This window comes from Furipterus horrens, unplaced genomic scaffold (genome assembly GCF_987537825.1).
Source record: "Furipterus horrens unplaced genomic scaffold, mFurHor1.1.pri manual_scaffold_4, whole genome shotgun sequence".
Taxonomy (NCBI): Eukaryota; Metazoa; Chordata; class Mammalia; order Chiroptera; family Furipteridae; genus Furipterus; species Furipterus horrens.
This window is the reverse complement of record NW_028327174.1, coordinates 194,949,318-194,974,284: the sequence shown is the minus strand read 5'-3', so window position 1 is coordinate 194,974,284 and position 24,967 is coordinate 194,949,318. Positions and strand designations below refer to the sequence as shown.

At 41.7% G+C, this 24,967-nt stretch overlaps 2 protein-coding genes and 1 pseudogene across 2 annotated transcripts; 1 reads left to right on the top strand and 2 right to left on the bottom strand.

Annotated features, from left to right (window-relative positions):
• The first annotated feature begins 1,300 nt into the window (after nt 1-1,300).
• On the top strand, nt 1,301-7,070 carry LOC150013681 (olfactory receptor 1N1-like; annotated as a pseudogene).
• Nucleotides 7,071-9,871: 2,801 nt separating this feature from the next.
• Nucleotides 9,872-10,813, bottom strand: LOC150013680 (olfactory receptor 1J4-like). The gene has a single exon (XM_090276001.1). The coding sequence runs from the start codon at nt 10,811-10,813 to the stop codon at nt 9,872-9,874; it is 942 nt and encodes a 313-aa protein (XP_090132127.1).
• A 3,708-nt stretch (nt 10,814-14,521) lies between these two features.
• On the bottom strand, nt 14,522-15,472 carry LOC150013679 (olfactory receptor 1J2). Its single transcript, XM_090275269.1, has one exon. It carries the CDS (start codon nt 15,470-15,472, stop codon nt 14,522-14,524), a length of 951 nt encoding a protein of 316 aa, XP_090131395.1.
• Between the last annotated feature and the right edge of the window lie 9,495 nt (nt 15,473-24,967).

Sequence of the window (24,967 nt, the reverse complement as noted above, 5' to 3'; positions counted from 1 at the left end):
ATGTTCATCATTTTTCACTTATTCAAATATTTCATATGCCAGGAATGCCTGTAGAAACTGGATATTTAAAGTTAGCCAAGTTGAGTGGGGGAGAGAAATTAGGGGAAAAGGGGACAACTGTAATTGAAAAACCAAAAGAAAAAAAAGAAAAAAAAATAATAAAGTTAGCCAAAACAGGCACAGTCCCTGTGTTTACAAGCTAATTTGGGAGACTGACAATAAGCAATTAAACAAGTAAACATACAGCCAGAAACTCGGATTAGTATTGAAATAGAGTTATGGTGGTATCACTGAGAAAGTATAATTAAAGGGCCTAATTTAGATTAGAGCTCAGGGAAAACCTATCTGAGAAAGTTAAATATAATTTGGGACCTGGATGAGTAATTAGCTATATCAGGAATAGAAGAAAGGAGAGCAGGAATATAGACTTTTCAGCATATATGAATGTCCCACGGTGGTAAAAAGGGTCTGGCTGATATGAGATGACCAGTGTGGCTGGACAGTAATAAGCAAGATGATATGATCTGGGCTCTCAGGCCAGAGGTGACTGTAATGGAATCAGCTGATTCAAACAGAGTCAGTTGGGTTGTCTTTTCCAAACTTGGAGTTAGTGATATAGCGAGTTTAGCCAGTTAGTTTTGGCCTCTGAAGATAAAAGTTCATGTAGAATTTGAAGTTCAGGTAGAGCTGGGCAGCCTCCTGGCCACCACAGCCCTGCATAAACCCTTGCTAAAAGGAACAGAAACTACTCTGCACAGATATATGTGCACAGAGCACATTGGAACGAAGTCGGAGAAAAGAGCAGTCAAGAGGTGTGGCATTTCAGAAAGACAGAGTAGCCGACTCCTTATTTTCTAGTGTAATTTCATTCTCTTAAGTCTTTCCCTCCATAGTAAGAGACAGAATGACGTAGTGCTCAAGCGTGCAGGCTCTGGGATAAGACAGACCCGGGTGTCGATCCTGTCTTTGTCATCTATTAGCTGTGGGCGAATTACAAAACATTGCAACAATCATAGCAACATTAGCAAGAATAGTTAACAAGTATTGACTGTGCTAAAAGTGTTTTACTTACCTTATCTCATTATATTTTCACTAATGAGGTGAACACTCTATTTTTCAAATATCAAACTGAAGTATAAAGAGGTGAAGTGATTTGTCCCAAATGAGGTAGCTGGTAAGTAGAAAAGCCCAGACTAGAACCCTGGTATACCTGACTCAGTACTTATCCTAGTGATCTCAACTAATCTCAGATGTTACTGAGCAGTGAGTTTCTGCAGCCTTAACACTTCCCCTTCGGACAATGGCAAATTCACATCATAGTCCCCTCTCGAGATTCTGCCTCTTCCCCTTATGGAATGGCAACGTGGGCACCCGGGCAGTAGGTTTCTGGGACCACAATAAATGAACTGAGAGGGCCGGAGGGGGCTCATGCTGGGAATACTTAGTAGTTTTGAAGGCCCTGGTGTCCTCATTAGTGGAAGAGAAGCTAATTGTTCTCAATCCCTAAAGAGAAGGGGGAGGGCACTTTCAAGTGGAATTCCTGTTTTACTTGCACTCTCAGAGAATGTTCCCCTGGTCTATCACCTGGGCAGGCACTGCTCGGAGCTTGCTGTCATTGCCCCATTCACTTCCATCTGACTCAGAAGGAAGAACTTGGGTAACAGATAGAGACAACAGAAATGAGGCATCTCTTTTCTCATCTGAACTTGACATTGTCTTAGTCCAAAAATCTTGGCCAATATTCTAACCCTTTTGTGTGTTGTTATCCTCATCAAGTACAACCACAGTGTCTTTTGTAGAACAGAAATTCTTAAACGTAATGTGGACCAATTTATCTGTTTTGTCTGTTTTGCTCGCCATTTGGTTTGTGAGATTCATCAGTACTTAGTATGTATGCAGTTTACAGTATTCCCTCACTTATCACAGGTATTATGTTCCAGACCCCAATGCGAAGTAGGAAACTTACATTTATTCTACACTCTTAAACCTATGTAACTTTAACAACATATGTATACAGTACCGCAAAATCTCGCAATATAGTGAAAAATCTGCGATAAATAATTAAATGTAGTATTTAAAAAAATCCCGTGATACAGTGAGGCTGCGATAAATGAACCACGATATAGCACGGGACTATGTATTTACTTTCATTCTGTTCCATTATGTAAGTATACCACAATTTTTAATCCATTATAACATAGCTGGGTATTTAAGTTTTTTCTAGTTTTGGACTATTATGAATAGGGCTGCTGTGGATATCCTTGTAAATATCTTTTATGCAATACTTACAGAATATTACAGAAATCTATGTTTAATTTTTTGAAGTACATGCCTAGGAAAGAAAATCCTGTGTCATACTATCCAATGACACTCCAGAGGGTCTAGACCAATATATACAGTAGATGCTCTTTTCCAAAGTTTCAGTTTCGTTGTTTCACTTAGTAGCTCTCTTAGTTACCAGATCTACTGTCATGATATCACACTGTTTGTGTTCAAGAAAGCCCTGATTTGTCCAACGTGCAAGAGTGGTGATGCTGGCCATTTGGATATGCCAAACAGAGGTCATAGTGCTTCTCAGTGTGGTTTTAATTTGCATTTCTCTGATGATTAGTGACATTGAGCATCCTTTCATATGTCTGTTGGCCTTCTGTATGTCCTCTTTAGAGAAGTGTCTATTCAGGTCCTTTGCCCATTTTTTAAATGGGTGGTTTGTTTTTTTGATGTTGAGTTTTATCAGTTCTTTATAAATGTTGGATCTTAACCCCTTATCAGATAAATAGTGAATATGTTCTCCCATTCTTTGGATTGCCTTTTTATTTTGTTGATGTTTGCCCTTGCTGTGCAAAAACTTTTTATTTTGATGTAGTCACATTTGTTCAATTTTTCTTTTGTTTCCCTTGCCTGGGGAAATATATTGGATAAAATATTGGTACAAACAATGTCTGATATTTTGATGCCTATGTTTTTTCTACACTTTTTATGGTTTTGGACTTAACATTTAAGTTTTAACCCATTTTGAATGTATTCTTGTGTGTAGTGTAAGAAGGTGGTCTAGTTTCATTTTTCTGCATGTATCTGTCTAATTTTCCCAACACCATTAATTGAATTAACTGTCTTTAGCCTATTATATGTGCTTGCTTTCTTTATAGAATATGAATTGACTATAAAGGTGTGGGTTTATTTCTGGGTTCTCTATTCTGTTCCATTGATCTATGTATCTGTTTTTTGCCAGTACCATGCTGTTTTGATTACTGTGCCCTTATGGTATAGTTTGATATTAGGTAGCATGATTCATCTAACTTTGTTTTCCTTTCTCAGGGTCACTATTGTTATATGGGGCCTCCTATAGTTCTATATAAATTTTTGAAATATTTGTCCTAGTTCTGTGAAATACATCATTGAGATCTTGATAGGATTGTGTTGACTCCATAGATTGCTCTTGGTAGTACGGACATTTTAAGGATGTTATTCTTCCAATCCATAAACACAGTGTGTGCTTTCACTTATTTGTATCTTATTCTATTTCTTTCTTCAGTGTGTTATAATTTTCTGAGCTCAGGTCTTTTACCTTTAGTTAGGTTTATTCCTAGGTACTTTATTCTTTTTGAAGCAATTGTGAATGGGATTGTTTTCTTAATTTCCCTTTCTGTTAGTTTGTTATTGGCCTATAAAAATGCAACTGATTTGTATCCTGCTACTTTGCTGAATTCATTTATAAGTTCTAGTAGTTTCCTGATGGAATCTTTGGGGTTCTCTATGTACAGTATCATGTCATCTGCAAATAAAGACAGTTTTACTCCTTTCTAATTTGGACACCTTTTATTTCTTCTTCTTGTCGTATTGCTGTGGCTAGGGCTTCCAGTACTATTTTGAATGCTTGTAGTTTTTGCCCAGTGAATATGATGCTGGCAGTGGGTTTGTCATATATGGCCTTTATTATGTTTAGATATGTTCCCTCTAGACCAACTTTGCTAAAAGATTTTTAAAAATCATAAATGGGTGCTGAATTTTATCAAAGTCTTTCTCTGCATCTATTGATATGATTATGTGGCTTTTTCCTTCATTTTGTTTATGTGGTGAATTAAGTGTATTGATTTGCAAATGTTATACTAAGTTTGCATTCCCAGAATAAATCCCACTTGATTGTGGTTTATGATCTTTTTGATGCATTGTTGTATTTGGTTTACTGATACTTTGTTGAGAATTTTAACATCTATGTTCATCAGGGATATTGGCCTATAATTTTCTTTTTGTAGTGTCTTTATCTGGTTTTGGAATTAGGTTAATGCTGGCCTTGTAAAATTAGCTTGGGTGCCTTCCCTCCTCTTGAATTTTTTGGAATAGTTTCAGAAGGAGAGTTGTTAGTTCTTCTCAGAATGTTTGGTAAAATTCACCTGTGAAGCCATTGGTTCAATTCTTTTGTTCGTTGGGAGTTTTTAGAGTACTGCTTCAATTTCACTAAGTGTAATCTGTCTATTGAGATTCTCTGATTCTTTCTGACTTAGTTTTAGAAGATTGTATGTTTCTAGGAATTTATCCATTTCGTCCAGGTTTTCCAGTTTGTTGGCATATAATTGTTTATATTTTCTTACACTTCTTTGTATTTCTTTGGTGTCAGTTGTTATTTCTCTTCTTTCATTTCCAGTTTTATTTGGGTCCTCTGTCTTTTTTTCTTGATGAGTCTGGTTAAAGGTTTGTTAATCTTGTTTATCTTTTCAAAGAACCAGCTCTTAAATTCATTGAAATTTTGTATCATTTTTTTAGACTCTATGTCATTTATTTCTGCTCTGATCTTTATTATTTCCTTCCTTTTACTCACTTGGGGCTTTGTTTGTTGTTCTTTTTCAAGTTCCTTTAAGTGTAAAGTTAGATTGTTTATTTGAGCTTTTTCTTGTTTTTTTTTTTTTTTTTTTTTTGAGACAAGTCTGTAATGATATAAATTTCTCAGAGGTAAATCGTATCTTTATATATATTATTGAAGTTAAATTAATATCATTACCTACCCACAAATAAAAATCCAGGCTTAAAACAAAAATCATTGTTTAATTTGGTCATTTAAAGAGAAATTAGAATTAACCTTACCACAACACTACAGGAAATAGACAAAAACTATAGGAAATAAAACAGTTCCCTATTTGTTTTATGAAGCTAACTAATACTGACAAAAACAAAATTATAATTATAGTTATCCAAATCTGTTGCAATTATCTGTTACTATTTAACAAACCACCCCCAAACATAGTGTCTTTGAACAACAAGATTTATTTTTCTCATCTTCAGTTTGCACAGGGATAACCCCTTTCTGCTTCATGCAATGTCAACTTGGTAGCTAGAAGGCTGGGACTGGATCACCTGTAGGCTTGTTCACTCACATGTCTGGTGGTTGATGCTGAGTGTTGGCTGGGACTATCAGCTGGAACATCTATACGTGGTCTTGTTCTTCCTCTTCTCCTGGTACCCCCATGATTCAGATGTTGGCACATTTAAAGTTGTCCCAGAGGTTCCCAAGCCTCTCCTCATTTTTTTCAATTCTTGTTTCCTCATTCTGTACTGGTTGACTGTTTTTTTCTTCCTTATCTTCCAGATCATTGATTTGAACCCCAGTTTTCTTCCCTTCACCATTGGTTTTGTGTGGATTTTCCTTTGTTTCACTTAGCATAGCCTTTACTTCTAACTTTATGCATTGGGTGTACTCAAGCATATCTGTCAAGCCTGTGAGCATCTTTATCACCAGTGTTTGGAATTCTGCCTCTGTTAGGTTGGCTACCTCCTTGTCACTTATTTCTCGCACTGGAACCTTGATCTGTTCCCCCTTTGGGGTCATACTTCTCTGACTCCTCATCTTGACAGGCTCCTGTATTTGTTTGCCTCTACATCTTAGGTAGAGCTGTTGCTCCTGTTATGTTGTAAGGGGCAGAGCCTTAGGGATTCATCTCTGAATTTTTCTCTCAAGGAATAGCTGGATCACCAGGGCAACAGCAGCTATTCTTTGGTATTTTCCTGTGTAAGTATCTTATCACCTTGACAGGCAACCTGCTCATCATCCTGGCCATCAGCTCTGACCCGCACCTCCACACCCCCATGTACTTCTTTTTGGCCAATCTGTCTTTTGTTGACATGGGTTTAACATCCTCCACACTTACCAAGATGCTGGTGAATGTTCAGACTCAGCATCATACCATCTCCTACACTGGCTGTCTCATGCAGATGTACAGTATTCCCTCACTTATCACAGGTATTATGTTTTAGAACCCCCGTGAAGTAGGAACCTTACATTTATTCTACACTCTTAAACCTATGTAACTTTAACAACATACAAATACAGTACCTCAAAATTTCGTGATATAGTGAAAAATCTGTGATAAATAATTAAATGTAATATTTTTAAAAATTCTGTGATACAGTGAGGCCGTGATAAGTGAACCGCGATATAGAGAGGGACTACTGTATTTCTTTCACTGTTTGGTGATCTGGACAGCTTTTTCCTGGCTGTTATGGCCTATGACTGCTATGTGGCCATCTGCAGCCCTCTCCACTACTCTGCAGTCATGAGCCCCCGAGTCTGTGCCCTGTGGCTTGCCTTGTGCTGGGTCCTCACCCACTCTACAGTCCTGACTCACACACACCCTCCTCATGGCTTGGCTGTCCTTCTGCGTTGTTGGGGAAATAGCTCATTATTTTTCTGTGACATAACTCCTGTCCTGAAGCTGTTGTGTTCTGACACCCACATCAACGGGTTGAAGGTTTTTGCCTTAGGAGGTACAGTACTCATCGTCCCCTTTATCTGCATCGTCATCTCCTACATCTACATTATATCGGCCGTCCTGAGGATCCTTTCCCACCTGCAGTTCCCATCTCTGTGTTGTCTGTGTGTTCTATGGGACCCTCTTAGTACCTACCTGCGCCCTCCCTCTGTGGCCTCTGAAGAGAAGGACATCACAGCAGCCGTAGTGTACACCATGGTGGTCCCCCTGTTGAACCCCTTTTTCTACAGCCCAAGGAACAAGGACGTGAAGGAGGCCTTTAGGAGACTGCTCAGTCTTTATCCGGCTCTGTACGACCAGGGCTAGGCACACTGACACAGAGCAGTCGACTTGCTAAATGGCTATTGGATTACAGAATCGGTAAGAAAAGGGAAGTCTCACTATTTTTCTGGCATTAACTCCGGCTTTTTATCCTTAATGAGAAGTAAAATAAACTTTATGTATACTCGAGTTCCCTCCTGATTTCATTTACAGCTTCTCTCCCTTCACACGCCCCCCAAAAAACCTTCAAAGATGATAATAAATACAACACTTAGGGTTTTCTAATTTTCCTTTGAAAGCTAAGTGATTCTTATTCTGTAGTAGATCCTCTCCACTTTCCAAATGTGACAAAATAAGATCATTTTTACTCTTAAAATTTGTATGTCAGAGTTGAAATTTTACATGTATAATAATATACCATCCAAAGCTACAGTGTAAATGTTGGAGCGCCTGGTTCTGTGATGTTGTGGTTCTTCTCCCCTGAGAAAAATCTATTGTTGTTACACTTGAAAGATTAATGTTACCTTTAACTTTTGAGGACATCAACTGTTGAAGTGTCAGTACTTACTAACTTCCAGAAATATTTGTAAACTTATGACCACGTCACACACAATTTTTAAAAACATAGCAAACTTTGTTCTAAACCCAGTGAGATGTTTCTCTGGGGAAGGTCATGAGACAGCTGTGTCATGGCTGAGGCGAGATGCTTTCAAGCAATTTCCGGGAGTTCTAGATACATATTGAATCAATATTACAACTACCAGTTTGCATTGGGCTGTCTACACCAGGAAAAGCTGATCTAGCAGGACAGGTGGTGGTAAAACACTTCCAAATAGGCTAGTGGGCTTGGCATTTCTTGAGAAAAATCCATTCAGAGCAATGCCACTAGTCTATGGCTAAAAATGTGAATGACTGTGTTACCCAGGGTGAGTCTGATGGGGCCACCAGATGATCAGAGATTCAAACAACATAACCGGAGTGCAAGCAGAGAAACTGAGCCAAGTATTCGTGGATATGCCCAGGTCACCCAATGCCTGCTTCCTGTAGACTAGCAAGAAAGTCTCCAGACTTATTCAAGTTTGATTTTGGCTCTGGAACTGGTTGAGACTAAACCTGCAGACAAAGAGACTCCATGCCTGCAGCTTAATAGAGCAGAGGTGGGGTAGGAGGTGGAGGGTGGGGGGCATGCAGGGCACTGTTTGTTTTTCCACAAAATAAGCCAGGGTGCTAAAAGGCAGCTTCATCAGCTCCAGGACAAGGGCAATTCTCTGAGCGAATATTAAGAGCAGAGAGTAAGTTGCTCTTCTGATCTGTCTTTCCTCACTCACCCACCCGGCAACTCACTCATCCATTGCTCCTTATGTCATTTGGTTCTGGTTCAAGCCAGAGAAGATGTGTTGCTGTGTCCTAAGACAGCTGATTGCCTTTAAATCGGAGTTAAAATTCACATGCCTCGCTCCCATGGTGACCATAGCTCAGGCATTGTCTATGCAGGCCCTCCAAAATCCACCTCTGATGCATAGGTAGGGAAAGCTACAATTCATTCTAGTTGGTCAGCTGTAATGCTAAGCCAAATTTAACATTTCATTTATTTCAAATCAAAAATACATTAAGTGTCTTAATAGTTTTTCAATTTACCCAGAAGAAGAAACTGAGATTCAGGGGAGTTAAGTAAGTTGCCTGAGACCACACACTCTGACAGATAGAGTTTGCAATTGGGATCTGTCTTTCCCAAATACTCTTCTCTTATAGCTACATGGTGCTGGGTCTCACAGGTATCTGTGATCCTGTTTACTCTTAACTAAGTACAGCCTGAGGAGAAAGATGTGGTCCTTCACTGGATGACAACGAAGCTGATTATTTGGGCTCATAATACAAACCTGGGGTCACTAAGCTGAGTAGAAATGACTTTCCAGGGAGACAGGTAATGAAGAGATTGGTAAGTGGAGCAGCTCAACTCATAACAGTGGGTAATTTCCTGGAGCTACAAAGAATGCTACTATACAGTTTCTTTTCCTGCTCCACCATCATCACCACCACCAACAAAAAATATGGGAAGAGCACTGAATGGGAGGTGGGGAAAGGAAAAGAAATAGTTTACAAATTCCCAGTTCTGCAACATTTATAGGCTAAGGGAGCCAGCCCTATTAGCCAAATATCTTCCAACAATTCACAAAAACGAATACTTTCCCAACATCACTCAACTTTCCTCTCCCCCATTCTATTCTCTGATTCTATGAATTTGACTATTTTTGAGTCCACATATAAGTGGGATCATGCAGTATTTATCTTTTTGAGTCTGACTCCTCTTAGCATAATGTACAAAGTTTCAGTTGCACAGGATGAATAATTCCTGAGATCTAATGTACAGCATGACGACCATAGTGAACAATGTTGTATTGTACACTTGATATTTGCTGAGAGGGTGGATCTTAAATTAAGTTTTCTCATCACATACACAGAAGTAAAATAAAAGGATCTCCATATGAAGGTGAAAAATATATCAATTAGCTTGATCGTGGTGATTATTTCACAATGTATACATATCAGAACATCAATTTGTACACTTTAAATATATACAATATTTATATGTCAATTTTTACCTCAACAAACCTGTTTTTTTTAAATAACTAATAAATCCCCAGGAAATAAGAGGAGAGACATAAATTTTACTATCAGCTTCTCAATCTAATAGACAAGAATAATGATCAATAATATCGTTAGAATAACTCACAGAATGTAAATCAACTTAGCAATAATTTACAGAGCACGTGTTTCATGCTGGGCTCAAGATTAGGGGACTGGCATCCAGGGATAAATGTGTCTGTTATAAAGATGAGCAAATGTCACTGAGACAAAACTGTTGCCCTGTTAAAGAGTTTCTCCAGTGCCCCCTTCATGTCCTTGTTCCTCAGGCTATAAATGAAAGGGTTCAGCAATGGAGTGACCACTGTGTACATCACAGAGGCAATTATGTTTTTATCACTGGAAGTGCTAGACGAGGGGACAAAATAGAGCCAAATAATTGTTCCATAGTACAGAGACACCACAGAGAGGTGGGAGCCACATGTGGACAAGGCTTTGTAGATGCCCTTGGGAGATGGAACCCTCAGGATGGTGGCCCCAATGCGGCCATACGAGATCAAGATGCATATTAGTGGGAGACTAATGACAGCTACTCCTGCTGTGAAAATGACCAGCTCATTGAGGGATGTGTCTGAGCAGGACAGCTTGAGCAGGGCACCAAGGTCACAAAAGAAATGGTGGATGTTATCATCAGCACAGAAGGACAGCTGGGCCAGGAGAAGGGTGTGGGACAGGGCACTGGCACAGGACAGGATCCAGGACCCAGCCACTAGTAAGGTACACAGTGCCTCTCTCATGATGGTCATGTAGTGGAGGGGGTGACAGATGGCCACATACCGGTCATATGCCATTGAGGTGAGAAGGAAGCTGTCCAGGTCAGTGAAAAATATGAAAAAATACATCTGTGTTATGCACTCTGCATAGGGAATAGATTGATCCTGAGTTTGCATGCTCATCAACATCTTAGGGACGGTAACAGTTGAGAAAGAGATGTCAGTGAGGGCCAAGTGGCTGAGGAAGAAGTACATGGGCGTGTGCAGGCGAGAGTCCAGCCTGATGAGCAGGATGATGAGCAGGTTGCCCAGCACCGTGGTCAGGTACATGCCCAGGAACAGGGCGAAGAACACACCTTGCTGTTCTGGCCAGATGGGGAGCCCCAGGAGGAGGAACTCGGACACACTGCTTTGGTTCTCAGGCCCCATGGTCCTCCTCTGTCATCTGAGGAATGAAAAGACAGTGAAAAAAGTCTAATCAAGAAATGTTGATCCTGGAAGATGTCCTATATTAGGTGACATTGATTCCATTAAATATAAAATGCAAAGTTCTCTAGTGAAGAAACTCAGCATCTTATCTTCAGTGGAACTCAGGCAAATGTAATTGAGGTAGTAGGCATTTCCTAGGCCCACGGTTTGATGCCTTTGATGAAGGTATGGGACTATACTGGGGATCACAGGCAGGACATCATGGAGCAGGCAGCTGGCTATATTCCTCGTCTCCCCAAGGCTCAGGGTTAAAGGTGTGGGAGTCACTGGCCAGTGGTGATTGCGGTATCCTGATCATTAGAAAGCAGTAATAAGAAGTGACGAGCACCTGCGCGTGCGCACACACAAACACACACTCACTCACGTGCACCTGCTTCTGACAAGGAATGCTGAGTTCTGCTCTGAACTTTCTGTTGCAGTCATCTAGCCTCCTGGAGTATGGACTGGTTTCTCAGCTTCTTTGTAGGACACCCAGAAACCAGATTTCTGGCTCTTAACCCTCTTACTGACATCAGAGAGAAAAGTCACGAGCCTGGAGTTTTCTCAATTCACCAGCTTCAGAAATGGCGATGGGAAGGCTTCTCTCTACCCACCAGGGAAAGAACCCAAGGGGACAAAGCACGCAGCTCTTGGTTAGAGACCTGCATTAAACATGGGTTAATTGCTCAGTCTTCTTAGTCCCTCCAGGACAGATGCCCTAGGGCAGTGGTCCCTAAACTTTAATGTTCAGCATAATCACCTGGGGAGCTTGTTAAAGATGCAGGTGGAAGCTCTACCTCCAGAAATGCTCGTTCCTGAGATCAAGGGCCAGTTAATTCTGAGGCAGATGGGTCTGAGGGCAGATGAGGAAACGCTGTCCTTAGAAAGATGATCAGGGTAGATGTCCTGCAAGTGTGAGCCCAAAAGGAGTGCGGAAAGACCTCCCTCCTGACCCTTCCCTACCAGATTTTGTGTTTCCTTGTTAGAGCATAACTTGAGGTATGAAGAGGGGTTTTTCTCCCCAGTGGATACTACTTTTTGGTTTGCCGCATATAAAATTAATTCTGCTTCATGACGGAAGTCCAAACAATGTAAATGTAAAACAAAAGATAAAGTACTAACCCTTACATTATTCATTTTTATCCTTCTAAAATGGTTTTTATTCATAAAATTTTATTTACATAAATGGGATTTATTGAAACAGTATGTTACAGTTTCTTTTTGTATAGTAACTTATAATATTTGCATTTACTTCTGTGCATATCAATACATAGAATACATACAATACCAACATATCAATCTACTTAAGATGTTAATTTTTAGTCATCTTTTATTGAATTAACAAAGATTTACTGTGAAACTCTATTAAAGATTGTACTAAACCTTAAAATCTCCTCTTTTGTCAGGTGTCTAATCAAGGTTGCTTTAATATCTCCAAAAGCATCAAGTTCAGTGGGCTCCACTGTCTTAGTTTCTCAGTGTCTGTGTCTTGCTCCTTTAAAAAAAAAAAAAAAAAGAACCTAACTTTGAAAATGCCCATGAAAATACATGAAGAATGCAAGCCCGCGTGGAACTCTGTGGAAAGACAGGCAACAAAGCCAGACTGTTTTCATTTACTTGTCGCCTAAGTGAAAGTTTATGGAATGAAATACATGAATAAGGCGAAGTTGCTATTTAACATTTGATGCACACCAAATATCAAACTCTCAAAGGTTTTGTTTTCCAAGTTCACACCTCAAATGACTAGAGTTTGGGCATCACCACAGCCTTAAATGTCACTCTACCTGCTGATTATATCCTAATAAGTCTTATGTTTATGTATAAAGTTGGGTCAGCATATTGCATTTTGCATGAGGCAGACACAAAGAAAGACATGAAAAGACCGGGGCAAAAACCCAAGCCTCAGGACTGCAACTCTATGGATGTGATTCAAGACAAGTGCTGTCTTGTGGGCTGTGTCAAGAAGCTCGGCAAGTCAGCTGACGTTTAGACACGAATGATGTCATAATAACATAAAATTGTACAGTGCCTTGTCAAGAGGTCAAGTGTCCCCTTGTGGATATACAGATACTCTGAAATCAAGTAGTGCTTTATAACAAATGTACATTTTATTGTGCATCATGTAAAACAATTGTTAGTTAAAATATTAAAGTATGGTTTTGAGTGACATTAGGAAAATTACAAGTTGCACTAAAGTCCTACAAATCTTCATGAAAACAAAACAAAAAAAGCCACCAATGGGAATAGGATGTGATTTGTTTTTTAAACTTCAGCTTCGTTTGCATTGAACAAATAGTCTGGTGTGATGATACAAAGCATGATGCATAGTATCTGATATACCTATATTACATACAAAAGACGAAAGAAAACCTAATAGCTCAGGAAAGAACTTCTGATATTAGAGGTTGACAAAAGAAATTTACTGCAGCCAGAATCAATCTGAAAATACCGACATGAACCACAGATTTGTCTACTACTAAAGTAATGTAAGCATTCCCTTGTTCCACTCTCCCCACTCCAAGATTTCACGGAAGGTGTTATAAATGTGCATCCCACAACCTCCACGATTTAATTCTTTACACCAGTGCTCTTCAAATCAGAGTTCAGAGAGCCGCAGCATCAGCATCATGTGGGGGGCATCGTATGTGCAAATTTGGGGGCCCCATCCCAGAACTACTGAAGAATTGGAACTTGTGGTGGTAGATTCCAGGACTCTGTGTATTAACAAGTTCTCCAGGAGTTCTTGTGCTCACTAAAGCTTGAGAAGCTTCGCTTTCGTCCTTCATTTAGGAAGGCAGGATGTCCGTGAAGGATATAGTCAATGCTGGGACTGGAGTGGCGTTTGTAGGAAAGCACTGACATGTTCAGAGAATATACACAGTGGGGCAAAAGTAGGTTTACAGTTGTGAGGATGCAAAACACAGATTTATTCTTGTATTATTATTTATTAATGTATTATTTCCCATACTAATAACTATAAACCTACTTTTTGCTCCATCTTTTGTATTTACAAAGGATGACAGCATGAAGCATGCTTTCATTAATGATTGTGTATGGGGGCTGAGCAATATCAAGCACACAGTATTGGCAAAGGGGGGCTTCCTGGCTGGTCTTGAACTGCTATAGGGACTCCTACAGGAACCTTCATCGTCAGAGTTGTAACATTTTATACCATAGGCAGAGAGTAATACATTTCCTCTTATTTAAGTGACAAGAAGTTTGGATTTTTTTTACTTCAATAGACCTAAAATGATGAAAAGAAAACCCATTTAGTCTGCATAAGATTGTGTAGTGAAATAATATAGCTAATTCTTTTTATTCTGGGGTTTATTAGAGCCTAAGATTATGGCCCCAAAATATAAGAGTTTTCAAAAATCTTCTCAAATAAGGGATAACCAAACTGTATGTTATCATATCATTTATGTCCCCAAATGCAGAAATAAGTAATAAAATTAATTTAACATTTTGTAATCAAAAGCAATTCATAAAGGAGAGCATTATTAATAATAGAATGAAATTCTGGTCAACAACTATTTACTGAGTACATCCAACATGCCTTCAGTTACCTTAGGACCTATGTCTTAGCACATCTTAAAATTTTGAGACATATTGAAATGGAAAATTAAATCTGTTAGATCAACAAAGGCGAGGTTATGACCAAAATAAAAGTCATAGATATTGCTGTGAGAAAAATGGTACTTTACTGAAAAGTTTCCCCAAAGCCTCTTTCATGTCCTTATTCCTCAGGCTGTAGATGAAGGGGTTCAACATGGGTGTGACCACTGTGTACATGAGAGCCACAATGGTGTCCTTGTCAATGAAATTGCTTAACGTTGGGAAAAGGTACTGCCCGAATATTGCCCCATAATACAGAGACACCACAGAGAGGTGGGACCCACATGTGGACAATGCTTTATAGATCCCCTTGGTTGAAGGAATCCTCAGGATGGTAGCCCCAATGTAGCCATAAGATACCAGGATACATATAAATGGCAGGGTAATGACCACCACCCCTACTGTGAACATGACCAACTCATTGAGAAAGATGTCTGAGCAGGACAGCTTGAGCAGGGCACCGAGGTCACAGAAGAAATGGGGAATGGTGTTAGCAGCACAGAAGGACAACTGGGTCAGGAGGAGGGTGTGAGAAAGGGAGCTGGCACAGGACAGGATCCAGGCCACAGCCACTAGTAAAGCACACAGCTCTTCTCTCATGATGGTGGTGTAGTGCAGAGGGTGACAGATGGCCACATACCGGTCATATGCCATTGATGTAATAAGGAAGCTGTCCAGGTCAGTAAAAAATATGAAAAAATACATCTGTGAAATACACCCTGCATAGGGGATGGATCTGTTCTTAGTATGCATATCTATGAGCATCTTTGGGACAGTGACAGATGAAAAGGAGACATCAGTGAATGCCAAGTGGCTGAGGAAGAAGTACATGGGCGTGTGCAGGCGAGAGTCCAGCCTGATGAGCAGGATGATGAGCAGGTTGCCCAGCACCGTGGTCAGGTACATGCCCAGGAACAGGGCGAAGAACACGCCCCGCTGCTCCGGCCGGATGGGGAGCCCCAGGAGGAGGAACTCAGATACGCTGCTCTGGTTGTCCCTCCTCATGGTCCTCTTCTGTCTTCTGGGGATGAAGAATGGTTGAAAATATTAAGGACTCTGTAGTAATTATTTTAGACCTCATATGATGTAATAAATATGTATGCTTTATTTCAGAAACTGGGAAACTTAACCTGTTTCTCATATGCTTCTTATATGTTGTCAATAAGGGAATTAGAAAAATTGTCTATGAGATATGTTAATGGGAGGCAGCTTTTCCTGGTTCACTGACAAAGTAGAATGTGTGCATCTGTGGCATTGAGGCCAGACTATAGAATATGGTATCTCAGCCTTGTTATTGCCCCACAGGGCACCAAACCATCCACCATGGCTTAGAGCAGTGGTTCTCAACCTTCCTAAAGCCCCAACCCTTTAATACAGTTCCTCATGTTGTGGTGACCCCCAACCATAAAATTATTTTTGTTGCTACTTCATAACTGTAATTTTGCTACTGTTATGATTCATAATGTAAATATCTGATATGCAGGATGTATTTTAATTGTTACAAATTAAACATAATTAAAGCATAGTGATTAATCACAAAAACAATATGTAATTACATATGCATTTTCCGATGGTCTTAGGCGACCCCTGTGAAAGGATCATTCAACCCCCAAAGGGGTCAACCCACAGGTTGAGAACTGCTGGCTTAGAGGCTCTTAGAAAATTTGAATTCAGTACCCATTGTTAAATTTCAGATGAGAGGCAAATTTTTATTTTGTTTTTTAAAAATAGTTTATTTAATTATTTTAGTGAAAGGGGAAGGGAGAGAAAAAGACAAGGAATGAAATATTGATGTGTAAGAGGAACATTGATTGGTTGCCTCTCACACGCGCCCCTACTGGGGACCAGGCCTGCAATCCAGGCATGTGCCCTGACCAGAAACAGAACTGGTGGCCTTTGGCTTTGCAGAATGATGCCCAACCAACTGAGTCATACTAGTCAGGGTGAGAGGCAAATTGTTAAACAAAAGGGCGCAAAGAATAGTATGTATTCCTTAAACAAAACTCATTAATATACAAATATTTTTATTTATTTTGATTTCATAAAGGATCTCTAAGAAACTCTGGATTATGTTAATTCCTTCTCCCAGCTGCAGTGAGGGAGATAGTTTGAAAGTGTAAGAAGCCTTCCTTAAACTCCTGGCATAACCACTTAAACAGTTTGGAATGCTTGCATTCTTGGTTGCTCAGGTCTGATTTTCTACGTCAGGACCCAAAGCAGTGGAAAGTCTTTCTGAAAGTCTCTGCTTCCCTGTATCTGTCTTTATCTCGAGTCACTTTTCTTTCTTTTTACCTCCTTCTTTCTTTCTGTCTATCCCTTCACTTTATCTTTCTGTCTCTCATTTTCTCCCTCCTCCCAGTCACTCTCTCTGCCTCTGTATTTTCTTCCTCCTGTTTCTCGATGTCTCTCCCCTTTTCTCTTCTCTCTCTCTGTCTTTTTCATTCTCTTTCCTCTTCCATGCCAAAATCAGCTTTCTGATCCATTCTCTTCTATACCCATACATAAACGCACATATTGCTGAGAAAAAAAAATACCCCTTTCATTTGTAATACTGACCTTACCTGCATTTGTGATCCAGTGTTTGGAGGGTGTGTCTGGAGACCCTCTTTCAGAGACCTTAATATCAGCTTCCAAGGTCCTAGACAGTCTTGGGCATCAAAAAGAAAAGCTACAAGCTCAGGCTCTCACACTGCTGTCTGCCAGTCTCAGAGCTAGGAACTGAAGCTTATAACTAACCAAGGAGAGAACACTAGGGGGCAGGGAGCACAACTTGTGATTTCCTGTTAAAGACATCCTTCAGCTTGGATTAATTGTCCAACTTTCCCCTTGATTCATTTCGACAGCATGTCCTGTGGGAGGGATGTTCGTGCTGGGAACCTAACAGACTGAGCCCACAGAGAAAGGCTCTCAAGACACCCCCAGTCCCCCTTCAGTCCCCGGCTCTGCTTTCCCAGCCTGAAGCACACTGTGGCATAGGTTAAACTCCAGGGAGGTTTAACGAGGAAAAACTGGCTCCAACAACGTCCAAACAAAAAGCCTAATGACTGTACGGCCTCTGAGAGTTTAGGTAGAACCATATCCTACTCAAAGGCATCTCATTGGGCACCCACCCCCCAGCTAACCTAAAGGAAATGACTTTGTGTTTTTTCTCTCTAGTGACCATTATTAAATGCAAAGGGGAAAGAGACAGGGGTTATCATGTTTTTTTGGAAGTTTTATTGCTTTCTTGACAAATTTAGGTTCTGTTGCATCAAATAAAAATTGTTTTCAAAGAAGAAAGAAGAGAAGGGAAAATGAAGGAAGGGAGGGAGGAAGGGAAAAGGAAAAAAAAATAGACAAAAATAACCCACAGAGAAAGCAAACTTGCAAGTAGGAAAAAAAGTTGACCCACACAACCCATAACAACTGACTCTTAAAATTGAAAAGCTTCATGTTCTTTGAAATTGACCTTTTGAAGAAAATGATAATTAATTGTAGCATTAGTGATTCTCAGGGGTGAGTTATATAAGATAAGCAAAGAAGTATTTATAGCCCTGGTTGGTAGCTCAGTCGGCAAGAGCACCATCCCGATGCACTGAGGTTGCGTGTTTGATCCCCAGTCAGGGCACATACAAGAATCCACCAATGAGTGCATCAATAAATGAAACAACAAATCAGAGTTTTTCTCACATATGCACTCTCCTTCCCTTTCTCTCTTTAAAATCAATAAGTTTAGAAAATATTTAAAGAGTTTATAGCTTGAGATAATTCTCTTTGGGTGTTTATTTTTCCCCTTTTTGATGTAGGGGGTTTAAGGGGTGGTAGATACAGCAAAGCTTCTATCTGCACAGCTTCTTGCTAGCCACGATGACTGTATTACTGCCACAAGTATGTATCTTGGAGCAGAGGACTTGGGAGACTGAGTCAGCTCATAACTGTTGAAGCCCAACAGCATTCCAGGCAACAGCCAAAGATGAAAATTCCCCAAATGTTGGCCAGGAGCAGCTTAGCAAACTCAAAGTCGGTGATGAGCCAGGTTGGCTATAGATGCTGGATTTCCTGGGGAGGACACCCCAGACACTTGGTACCTTGGAGAGGAAAACCTCGTGGTGGGGCTAGTATGCAGGTCCAACGGACAAAAGGGCTGCAATACAGGATTGAGGAGCTCAGGTACTGGATACAGGAAGCTATACAAGCAAGCAGTACTGACAGGAGCAGACTGCAAGGCCCAGACCAAGGTGTGTGTGGTGTGTTTGGACGGATGGGATAACAAGTCAGGATGGAGACACCTTAGCTTAAGGTCTGGCATGCTTAATGTCAGAGGGAAGACCTGGGGCAGGCCACATGGCATTGCCACAGAAGAACTTACAATGGGATAGATGAGAGGCAGGATTCTAAGTGGAAAGCAAAGGACAAGTTGTTGCTCCTTTCACAGCACTTAGTGGGCCTCTCAGGTTTTGGAGACACACTATATACCACACCTGGATTACTGATCTGCTTAGTTGGCCTAAGGACTTGATAGACTGCCAGTTTTGAGTAGGATATAGAGTAATAGAGGGCTCTGCAGCTGGTTAAAGCTGTGGTACAAAGAAGTCTACTAATTGGGTCATCAAAATTGGCAGAACTTACGGTGCTGGAAGTATCCATGATCCACAGTGGATAATGGCACCACATGGAGCCTCTGACAAACTCCATTAGAAGAGTTACAAGGCAGTGCTTTGCTGGAGCCAGGAGCTGCTGGAAAGCCGCTGGGCTGTGGAAGAGAATGAGGGCCCAGCCACGGGACATCAAGTGACTGGAGCTAAGCATTGCCAGGCAAATAAGTCCCAAGGTCAGGTAGCCCCAACAGCAAATTTGGCATTAAGCCTTAGTAAATAGAGAGAGCCGAAGTAAACTTCAGAATCAGCTAGCCTGGACCCTCATGTCATCTACCTATGTTGCCTTGATATCTGTGCCTCTGTTCACACTGGTGGCCACCATCTCGAAGAATCCGTAACAAGACATGGGAGGATCTGAACAGTGCAGGAGGCAAATTCCCCACACATCATTGTTTATCTTACTATTCCAGTGCATTCTGGCTGGAACGTCAATGACGAGTATTTTCATTTCTTTGAGGAATTTCTCTGGCCACCGGAGCTCAATTTACCTATACATTCAGTGGGCCAGAAGTGCCAGAGATACTTTTTACCCTCTGCGACCACCCCCAGCAGCCCTCTGTCAAATACAGACAAGAGATGCATATAAATACCTCAGCTCACTCGCCCCTAGGGTGGACCGATTTCAGGTATAGGGGATTCTAGTGTTCCCCTGTGGCATTAGCCTCTGTTACTTGGGTGATCGTTTTGTTGATGATGTCCTTTATTTATAGTCTTACTTTCCCTGTCATACTTTCCCACTTTCCCATTGCTCTTTCCTTCAATTCCCCCAATAAACTACTTGGCCTTAATTCTTGTTTCACAATTGGCTTCTAGAGAAATGTGAGCTAATCAATCTTCTATAATGTAATAATTATGATCTAAGATGAAGGGTCGCCCACGCATCAACACCAGTTGTGCCAGCAACCCAGTTAAGACCCAGCAATTCATCAACAAGATGGAAGATGCACTCGGCGAGGGAGTGGCGGCAGATGACATTATCGAATCCAATTGGCCACGTCTCCGCGACGCCATATACAACTCCGCCATTATTGCTTACGGGAAGAAAGAGCGGAAGAACGCTGACTGGTACGAGGCTCACTGGGAAGAAATGGAACCCGTGATCGAGGCTAAGAGGAAGGCCCTACTGGCTTACAAGGTCACGCCCACTCCCAGTACACTTCAAGCTCTACGGGCTGCCAGGAACAAAGTCCAGAAGACCGCCCGCCACTGTGCCAACACCTATTGGCTAAACCTGTGCAGAAGCATTCAGGAAGCCGCCGATATAGGCAACGCACGAGGAATGTATGAGGGTATCAAGAAGGCAACAGGCCCAATCCCCTCCAAGATCGCCCCCCTTAAGTCCAAGACAGGTGAGGTCATCACTGACCAGGAACAGCAAATGCGACGGTGGACCGAGCACTACCTCGAGCTGTACGCAACGAAGAACACCGTAACAGACACTGCTCTTAACGCCATCCCAGACCTACCAGTCATGGAGGAGCTAGACACCCCACCTACTGCGGCAGAGCTCGGCAAAGCCATCGACCGCCTCGCTTGCGGGAAAGCACCAGGAAGCGACGGAATCCCTCCAGAAATCCTAAAGAGCGGGAAACCAGTCCTGCTACAGCCGCTCCACCATCTACTCTGTCTCTGCTGGAAGGAGGGTTACATCCCCCAGGATATGAGAGATGCCAACATTATCACCATGTACAAGAACAAAGGAGACCGCAGCGACTGCAACAACTACCGGGGCATCTCTCTCCTCAGCGTCGTCGGCAAAGTATTCGCCCGGGTCGCTCTTGACCGCCTGCAGACCCTTGCTTCCCGCGTCTACCCAGAGCCCCAGTGTGGCTTCAGAGCTGGCCGCTCAACAGTGGACATGATCTTCTCCCTACGCCAGCTGCAGGAGAAGTGTCACGAGCAGCATAAACCACTCTACCTCGCCTTTATCGACCTCACGAAGACGTTTGATCTGGTCAGTCGAAGCGGACTCTTCAGCTTGCTACGGAAGATTGGCTGTCCACCACATCTGCTTGCTGTGGTCATGTCCTTTCACGACAACATGCACAGCACGGTGTCCTACAACGGCGCAACCTCTGAGGCCTTCCCAGTCAGCAGCGGAGTAAAGCAGGGCTGCGTCCTCGCGCCTACGCTGTTCGGAATCTTCTTCTCCATGCTCCTCCAATACGCCTTTAAGGACTGCAGCGAGGGTGTCTTCATTCACACCAGATCCGATGGCAAGCTCTACAACCTGGCCCGTCTACGAGCCAAGAACAAAGTCAAAGAGGTGCTCATCCGTGAGATGCTCTTCGCCGACGACGCAGCTTTGACATCACACTCCAAAGAGGGACTCCAGCAGCTAGTCACTTGCCTTTCCCACGCATGCAAGGAGTTCGGACTAGCCATCAGCCTGACGAAGGCGAATGTTATGGCTCAAGGCACGGGGACTCCCCCATGCATCACCATCGACGGGTACACCCTGGAGGTTGTCAACGACTTCACTTACCTCGGGTCCACCATCTCGAGCTCTCTGTCAGTCGACTTGGAGGTCAACCGGAGAATCGCCAGGGCAGCCACAGTTATGGCCAGACTGAACCGGCGAGCGTGGAACAATTCCAGCCTCACTGAGAAAACCAGACTGCGCATCTACCAAGCCTGCGTACTCAGCACTCTCCTCTATGGCAGCGAGACGTGGACCACCTACGCAAGGCACGAAAGGAAACTCAACAGCTTCCACATGAGGTGCCTGCAACGCGTCCTGCATGTCGCCTGGCAGGATAAGGTCCCCAACACCGAGGTGCTGAAGCGAGCCAATATGAACAGTTTGCATGCAGTTCTTAGCGAGAGACGCCTCAGGTGGCTCGGCCATGTCAAAAGAATGGATGCAGGCCGTATCCCCAAAGACCTCCTCTACAGCGAGCTAGCAGAAGGCAAGAGGATGACAGGGCGCCCAAAACTGCGGTTCAAAGACATCTGCAAAAAGGACATGACACAATGCTCCATCAATCTCAACACATGGGAAGTTCAAGCAGACGACCGCCTAGCCTGGAGGCTTGCGGTCAGGCAAGGTACGTCACGCGCGGAGGCTGCGCGCAACGAGGAGGCGGTCCAGAAAAGATGGAGGCGGAAGCAGCGTCAACAGCAGCAACAACGGCCATCTGCCTTCACCTGTAACAAGTGTGGCAGGGATTGTCACTCCTGAATCAGACTGCACAGCCATTCTCGGCGGTGCAGATAGACTCTCAAGAAGCTACGCCATCGTCTCTCGAGACGGACGGCTGCCGCCGCCGACGACGATTATTGATTATTTGTTAGCAAAAAAACCATTCCTAGCTTCATTATGACTCAGTAAGCATTTTTTAAGTGGATCTTTATGTGCCCAATACAAATTTAAAAATAAATGAGACAAAAACCTTGGTTTCTTTTCTTTCTGCACATATTTAGAAAGGCTGAGGCCCCGTTCAGCAGCAGGATATAAACAAATGCTAGTGGCAATAACATTTGCTTGTACGCTGCAGTTCTTTTGAGGAGAGGGACTATTCTCTGAGGCACCAGGAACTTGTCCTTGAAAGGTTCATGCCTTGATGTCAGTAGATGGGGTTGGAGATAAGAGTAATTAGACAGCAGAGGTGCCTACTAGGGCCAGCTGGCTTCCTCTTCTCCAAGTTTGTCAACTTTGGACTTTTATCTTCCTGGACCACTCTCTTTCCTATGAGATTTAGTGACTGTTCACAAAACTACTAATCTTTTTATTACCTGTGAAAGAGATGCATGATTATATAAATGTTACAGTGGAGAAATATTTTTAAAATAAATAAGTGTTTCTACTCCCAGCAACAAAATACCACTCCTGTTAACATTTTGTAGCACATCCTTCCAGGTTTAAAAAAATGACAACCTGCATTTTTGCAAATGGCTGTAAACATGCCTCTATACAATTTTCTATTATGTTCTCTTGAAAATTATATCATAAGCTTTTCATAAATGCAACTTTAGTGATTACTTAATATTCCAATGAGTGTGTTGGAATAGTTGCCTTAACCCTTCCCTATTGACAGAAACTAAGCTGTAACTAATTACTATCTTTTAAAATTATGCTGTAATTAGACATCTTTCTTGATAAAGCTTTTACAATACTGCACAAAAAAGTAGAAACTGTCATATGTCAAAGACTTTATCACCAGCTACCAAACTTGAATTACTCTATTTTGTTACATATTTTGGCACCCGGATCAGTTTACTTCTCCCCTACAAATCACCATCAACTTGAATGTCATCGGAATTTGCATGGATGAACCATTCAATGTGGTGACATATTTATTCTTTGATTGCATCTTCAGTGATGTTGACTGCCATTGCACTTCTGCCATGTCTTCCTGTGGCCAGATTATGAACACCAGAATTGCTTTACCTATAAAGTATTAAATTTAAACACTCAATTTTTTGCTTCATTTTTCACTTTATCCATTGTATAGAACCTTTGGCCTCATAAATCTATTCAGTCTCTGATTCTATCCATTTCTCCCCACGTTTGTTTTGTCTTCACTATGGCCTCTCCAGGGTGGAGTTCATGGCTTATCACTCTCTTATCAATTGGCCTGAGTCTTTACCACAAAGCCTTTCATCCCACCCATGTAGCAAAGCTTCAATGTTGGGTCAGTTTGTCACCTTCTGCACTCCCTTTCTTTTCCCTTTATCCCTCAGTCCACTGTAATCTGGATTCTATTCCCACCATTCCCTGAGAATACTACTGGTCACATCATGAGCAAATACTCTTTACTAAACCCAGTGGATTTTTTTTTTTTCTTTAACATTTAACCATCTCTTCTCATAGTTCCCATGGTTCTACATTTTCATGTTTTTCTTTCATGTCTCTGATTGTTCTTTGATGTCTTCTTTTGGATACTCTTTTTCTGTCATTTCTTTAATTGTCAATGTTCTTTCTCTATTGTCTGTCCTCAACCCTATTCTCTTTTCCTTCCCTCCTCTCTCCACTTCATTCTTGACCTCTTTTCTCAACTTTTCTTATCTTCTTTCTTTTTAGGAAATCTCATTCTCTCCTATACTGGTGGTCCATGAATTTCCATCTCTATCCCAAATATATTCACCTGCCTCCTGAATTTTTTCTTATGGATGACCCATTGGTATTTCATGCTCAGTGTGCTAAAAACTTTCCAAATCTCTTTCTCCTTCTATGTTCTCTTTCAGTAAATAGCACAAACATGCACTCAGCTGCCCAAGCCATACATTTAAAGAGAAGTTTTTAGGTCCATTGTTTTCCTCATTTTCTATAGTCTGACCCAAATTAGCTCACATCAGAATTACCTATCACAACCTTTAGGTTCTGATTCTGAAGGAAACCTAAATACATATAGTTCTCTCCAACTCCATTATCTCACTTAGATATATTTCCATAATCTCTTACCTAAATGACTGTGACCACTTCCTAACTGGTCTCCTTGCTCCTGGTTCTGCATTCCTCATTTCCCCTTGCCTTACCAATAGACCCTCCATTCACTGCAAACACAGGCTCATCGTCCATTCTTCACCTGTGGTGACAGTTTTTAAGATGACACTGTCAGTATTCTGATCAGATCCTTATTTGGCTCTCCTTTTCCTTTTGGACAAAGTACAGATTGTTCACTGTGGCTTTCAAGGTTCTGCACGATTCATTCCTACTAATTTCTCTGGCCTCATCCTGAACCTCTTCCCTTGTTGAAGTGTACATTTGAGCCATTTTAATTTTCCTGATACTAGCTTTCCAAATTTATCCTCTTTTGTCTTCTCCAGGTCTTTTGCTATTCCTCTTTTTTTCTCCCTCCCAAATGTTCTTTCTCTACACCATCCATGTCATCCTTTACTTGTTTGGGTTGTCTTATGTGTC

Coding starts and splice junctions, on each gene's coding strand:
- LOC150013680 (XM_090276001.1), bottom strand. CDS start 10,813: ATGGGGCCTGAGAACCAAAGCAGTGTGTCCGAGTTCCTCCTCCTGGGG.
- LOC150013679 (XM_090275269.1), bottom strand. CDS start 15,472: ATGAGGAGGGACAACCAGAGCAGCGTATCTGAGTTCCTCCTCCTGGGG.